Raw genomic sequence first — 6625 nt, forward strand, 5'->3', positions numbered from 1 at the left:
TTAGCATTTTCTTCGATTTTTTTTCAAAGAATACTATCAGAATAGCAAACAGTTTGGATCTTGATGAGACGCCACGTTCTGTGGCGTCTCATTTGGATCCAAACTGTTTGCAAAGGCATTTAAAATTCGGTTCCAGCGCTGAAAGGGTTAATCGATTTCATTTCAGATCCTTTGCAGTCTGGTTGCGTTTGGTATCCGATATCAACTTGCCAAGCTGTTCTATGATGTCTAAATACAATTTAATTGTTAAGGTTTATTTAAATTCATGTATGTGCAAAACTCGAGACTGATTCATTTACACCCTGTTGTGAAGGAGAGGTGTTAAGAATCCATCATTAACGTCTGAATAGCTTAAGTTATGCAATGTTTTCAAACTTGGAATTTTCTTAACATGATTATTACAACTTGCTTAAAAGTGTGACATGTGGCATTGTGGAGTTTTCATCATTTGTTTAGCATCTGATCTATGAACAACCTTCAAAATACCTGATAAAGTTGAGGGAAAATGTATAGCTTGGAGACATTAACTTCACCCGCCTCTCACAAACCTGATTTGGTTGAATTGTTTCTTGCAATTTTTACTCTATATTTTGTCTGATCATATGTTTCACAAGTTACACAATTATAGTACACGTAATGTCGATATTCGTTGTACTATGTGACTTGATTCCATGAAAGCATGAAACTTATATATAATGTTTTTATCGTATCTTTTTTCCAATATATTTAAACATACATTTCAATGTCAGATTAATGTGTAAGAGCTTTTTAATGGCTTTTAAAACAAATACGGGTATAAGTGTTAATGAGCTCCATTTAAGTGACTTAATCACTGTTTGGAAAAATGAGTAAAGTATTTTTTTGTTACAAATTCATGAAAAGTTGTATGTAAACCAGAAAAATACTCCTAGTATACGTGCTAGTATTTTCTGTTCATGTATCAATATGTTTGAATACTAAATAATCACTTTTATTTAAGGGGCCTTCTAAAATATTGTATTGTTGAATTTTGTATATACTTTTTTGGTGCATTGTTATATAAGTATTTAATGTTGTGGTCAGATATAGTATTGAAAAGAACATTAAAAATGCCATATTGTATTTAAATTGCCACATTTGTTCATAAATCTGTATGCATGTTTAGAATTGTTTATATTGTGTATCTCATTGTGCAATAATGCATTTACTTATTTGATGTGTATCACATATATGAGCCGCACTCTGTGAAAAGGGGGTTTAATGCATGTGCGTAACGTGTCGTCCCAGATTAGCCTGTGCAGTCCGCACAGGCTAATCAGGGACGACACTTTCTGCCTAAACTGGATTTTTGCTAACAAGAGACATTCTGTAAACAAAAAGTACCATACAAGCGGAAAGTGTCATCCCTGATCATGTGTGTAAAGTGTCGTTCCAGATTATTCATGGATGACAATTTCCATCTAAACTGGATTTTTGCTAAGAAGAGACTTTCTGTAAAAGAAAAATACCATACAAGCGGAATGTGTTGGCCCTGATGTGCCTGTACAGGATAATCTGGGACGACACGTTACACACATGCATAAAACCCCTTTTTCACAGAGCACAGCTCATATAGTTTATTAGTTCCCTACCGTTCTAACCAGACCACCTGTCCATCAGTGTGTCCATGTTTCATCATGTCAGTGTGTCGATGTCTCTCTCTGAATCATGAACCTGTAATGACTTGAAAAGTACTCGAGCATGGTTGATGAAACTTGGTATGTGGATAGAGGGCCATGTGTGGAATATTCATGGTATTTCAGCTTTGTGTCAGACAAAAATTGTGGTTGCCATGGTTTCAAATGCTAAGGTTACAGAAATATTTGAAAAATTGTATCCAAATCCTGCACTAACTAAAAATGTACATTTCACCGTTTTCAAATTCAAAATAGAGGTGTTGAATGGTAACTAATTTAGAAGAAAACTATTTGTACATTTTACAATGAATAATAGTGCTAAGTAAATGTTTTGTGAATTTGTATTATTATTAGTTTACACGCATTTTGCACATATTTTTGTTGATGCTTTATTTTTTATTTCGACTAATGAAAGCTTTCTGTGATGGGCATTGTATCAGCTTTCGAAGTATTGTAAATCCAGTTCTGTTTGTCTTGAATTGTTGATCTGTATAATCCAAATTTAGTCATTTTTCAAGCATTTGTGTGTGTGTAATTGCATGCCTGTGTGTTTGCATGCATTTGTTATGTTAAATGGAATTTACTTCGATACTAGTATATTATGTATATAATTTATCTTCATACAATATTGCTAGTCTGTCTTTCTTTTGAGTAAGAATTAAGTTTTTCTTGCCATGATAATATATGACACTTAAAAGGGTACACAAGGCTTTTTAAATGTTTTCTGGTTGTTATGTGCAAATTATAGTCTGGATATACACTTAAAAGCTATGTAACACTGAATGGAAACTGATTTTTTTATGATAAAAGATATTTAAGAAATTTCTATTTATTTTGATCTTGTTTATGGAAGAAGGTTCTTATATTGTTGTGACTCATGTGTCATCTATCATCAACATTTGCTAAGTGAGAACTCAATAGGCCTCATTGTATTGCCTAGTTTTCATGAAACTTGGTCAGAACATTAAAACTTTGTCATCATATCTCACATGAATGCGAAACAGGGTCACAGACAGTCAAAAATTGTGTCACTGGTTCAAATTAATGAAAAAGCTTTTTAACATTTTTTTTGTTTAGGCCAAATTTATTGCAAGATCTTCATCATGAAACTTCGTCATATTAGTCACAATTATATCTCTGCCAAGTTTGGAACTTGGTCTCATGGGTTAATAGAACAAGGCTACAAAGTCAAAATGAAGAAAGAGCTAGTTCATCATTAGAAGCAACATTGATTGTCAAAACGGCATTTAGCTTAGTCAGAACATTTGTCCCAATATATCTCAGCCAAGTTCAAAACTTTCGGAGAAAACCCGAGGTATTTTTATAGCCAGCTCGTCGTGTCGTCCACCGTCTGACGTCCGTCATCCGTGTTGTGCTAAAACCTTAACATAAGCTCTAAAATCAAAGTGCTTCCACCTACAACTTAGAAACATCATTATTATGTAGATGCACCTTGATGAGTTCTACACGCCACACCCATTTTGGGGTCAAAGGTCAAGGTCTCTGTGACCTCTTAAAAAAAAAAAAAATTCTGACAACCTTTCATTTATTCAAAACTACACCCGTAGCCGAGCATGGCACGCGTTATGCGGTGCTCTTGTTTATGATAAAAGATATTTAAGAAATTTCTATTTATTTCGATCTTGTTTATGAGGCCTGGACTTTAAAGCTCATCTGTGCTCATGGTGAGCTGTTGTGATTGCCTTTTGTCTGTCAATTGTTGTGACTCATGTGTCATCTATCATCAACATTTGCTAACTGAGAACTCAATAGGCCTCATTGTATTGCCTAGTTTTCATGAAACTTGGTCAGAACATTAAAATGTTGTCATCATATCTCACATGAATGCGAATCAGGGTCACAGGCAGTCAAAAATTGTGTCACTGGTTCAAATTAAGGAAAAAGCTTGTGAACCTTGTTGCGAGATCTTCATCGTGAAACTTCGGCATATTTGTCACAATTATATCTCTGCCAAGTTTGGAACATGGTCTCATGGGTTAAAAGAACTAGGCTACAAAGTCAAAATAAAGAAAAAGCTTGTTCATAATTAGAGGCCACATTGATTGTCGAAACGGCATTAAACTTAGAACATTTGTCCCAATATATCTCAGCCACGTACAATACTGTCCCAAAATCAGGTAAAATAAGATAAAATGCTCTCTACATTTAACATTTGTTTTATGTAATCTAGATGAAATTTCCTCTGTGCATTCGTTCAAATTATTTCTAGGCCAAATGAGATATAATTGCGATCTATTAAAAACATGACTGCAATGAGGTAGGGTAGTTTTGCTTATGTTGCTTAAGTAAATTAATTTGAAAACTTTTGAAGTCACAAGTTTAACCCAGTCATTTTGAAATTTGCACAGAACATTACACATTGTGTTGTTATGATCTCTGGGTGGATTTAGAAAATTATTGATGTTTTTATGGAAACATGACTATCGGGTGTTGGTGCTGTTTTCCTTATAAGTGGGCCGTGCTCTGTGAAAAAGGGGTTTAAATCATGTGCGTTCAGTGTCGTCAAAGATTAGCCTAGGGCTATTCAGGGAAGACGATTTGCGCCTAAACTGGATTTTTGCTAAGAAGAGACTTTCTTGAAATGAAAAATATGATAAAAGCGGAAAGTGTCATCCCTGATAAGCCTGTGCAGACTGCACAGGCTAATCTGGGACGATTCTTTAGGCAAATGCATTAAACCCTCTTTTCGCAGAGCATGGCTCGAGTATATTGTGAAACCTTGTGAACACAGTTTATTTCCTTGTGGTCAAAGGTAAGCGCCTTAGATCCTTCTTATTTTGTTTGTTTTTGTTAAAACATTATATAAATGCATGCCTATTTATTTATATGCGTACATGTTTATATCCAACCCTTATTAATTGATGTATTTCCCATGTACTAAAGCTTTGCTTGACATGGTTTTTCATCCCCATTTTCCATTTAATGTTTTAAAAGTTTTACAAATTTTGTGTATATGGTGAAACCAGCTTGACGAATTAAACAATTAATATTGATTAACATATAAACTCATAATTTCACTGGATCTCACGTTTGTCATGAAAAGTTTAAATGCCTCTTCAGCCATCTTTAAATGATTAGATTCTGTTGTGTGAAAAATAAAAGACACTTCTGCATGCTAGTTTTAAATTCTGGAACAAATTTTCCAATTATAAAAATGGTTAAAGAGCTGAAAATGTGATATCCCAAAGCAATGATTAGATAATATTGCCAATTAATTTAAATATGATTAACATTTATGTATTGCTGTAAATTCAACTGCTAGCTAAAGACTTAAACATTTTCATACAATATTTACAAATAACAATATACATAGCATATAAACGGCTGCCTCTATTGATAAGTTAAAACAATTGAACCTTGAGTAGTGAGATAATAAATGTTGAATTTTCGGGCTGACAACACTGGAATTGTCAGCTTTTACATTCTTATCATTAGGCTATATTCTGATTGTAAGTTGCATATATTCAAGGTCTGAACAGTGTCAGTGTGAGTTTAACTCAGATTTAGTAATATTCCTTGTTTTATAGTGTTTATTGATTATATTGGTTAAATGGTATAAATATTCATTGAAAGAATAAATCCAAAAGATATAAGAGTATATTAGTTGTTTTTGTTGCAGCATTATGTAAAAAACGAAGAAAAAAGTTTATTGCACAAATGGATACATTTTACACCTGCTCTGTCTGTGAAGCAGATTGTTTAAGGGGGCATATTGTAAGAATTGTGCAGAAACAAATATTTAAGAGAAAAAACTTCTTTTATATCGTTATCAAAATTAAGACTCAACAATTCCATGAGTTTCATAGACAATTTGATGTTAAAAGAGTTATTAGTCCCCTACCGGTTTCAACGGAGGGGACTTCTGGTTTGCGCTCTGTGTGTCTGTCAGTCTGTCTGTCACACTTTTCTGGATCCTGCGATAACTAAAAGTTCTTAATATTTTTTCATGAAACTTGAAACATGGATAAATGGCAATAAGGACATTATGCACGTCATTTCATTTTGTTCCTACGTCAAAAATTCTGGTTGCTATGGCAACAAAAAAACACACCAAAAAACAAGAAATGTGTTGGTCAAAAACACTATGTCCCCTTCTGCGCCGCTTTGACTTTTGTTGTTGTTGACCTTTGACCTTGAAGGATGACCTTGACCTTCCACCACTCAAAATGTGCAGCTCCATGAGATACACATGCATGCCAAATATGAAGTTGCTATCTTCAATATTGCAAAAGTTTTGGCAAAATGTTAAAGTTTGGGCAAACAAACCAACAGACCAACGTACAGACCAACAGACAGAGCAAAAACAATATGTCCCCCACTATAGTGGTGGGGGACATAAAATATTCTGACAATGGTGGAGCCGGTAGGGGACATATATTGCTTGGCAACAGTCTTGTTAAATACTGGTACTTAAAGGGATCTTTTCACGCTTTGGTAAATTGACAAAATTGAAAAAAGTTGTTTCAGATTCGTAAGTTTTCGTTTTAGTTATGATATTTGTGAGGAAACAGTAATACTGAACATTAACCATGCTCTAATATAGCCATTATATGCATCTTTTGACGATTTTAAAACCTAAAAATTATAAAGCGTTGCAACGCGAAACGATTGAATAATTTGGAGAGTTCTGTTTTTGTCGTTAAATTTTTGTGAAACTACGAATATTGCTTATAAAAGGTATAAAATACGTCAAGAATGTGTACTCGGCGGAATAGCTCAGTAGGCTAGAGCGTTTTTACTTCAAGGACTCTGGCAGGGCTCTAGTGGTCACTGGTTCGAAACTTGCTCCGGGCAATGTTCTTTTCCTTTTTTTAATTTTTTTCTTTATTTTTTACTGGAGCTTTTACGATCCAATGTTTATATTTATCAATATAAAGCATTTAATGAATAAGTTTAAAAAATGCCAAAATCTGTGAAAAGGCCCCTTTAACTAGAGCTTGTCAGGATAA

The 6625-nt window shown here is 33.9% G+C and overlaps 1 protein-coding gene across 1 annotated transcript in view; it reads left to right on the forward strand.

The window, feature by feature from the left end:
* The window catches only part of LOC127833299 (UDP-N-acetylglucosamine--dolichyl-phosphate N-acetylglucosaminephosphotransferase-like), a 33247-nt gene extending 27978 nt beyond the window's left edge, over positions 1-5269 (forward strand). The window contains exon 9 of the mRNA XM_052358479.1: positions 167-5269. Coding sequence (XP_052214439.1) covers positions 167-232 — 66 coding nt within the window. The 3' untranslated portion in view covers positions 233-5269. The remainder of the gene's footprint in view (positions 1-166) is intronic.
* Positions 5270-6625: the final 1356 nt, after the last annotated feature.

The sequence above is a fragment of the Dreissena polymorpha genome, chromosome 6 (assembly GCF_020536995.1).
Source record: "Dreissena polymorpha isolate Duluth1 chromosome 6, UMN_Dpol_1.0, whole genome shotgun sequence".
Taxonomy (NCBI): domain Eukaryota; kingdom Metazoa; phylum Mollusca; class Bivalvia; order Myida; family Dreissenidae; genus Dreissena; species Dreissena polymorpha.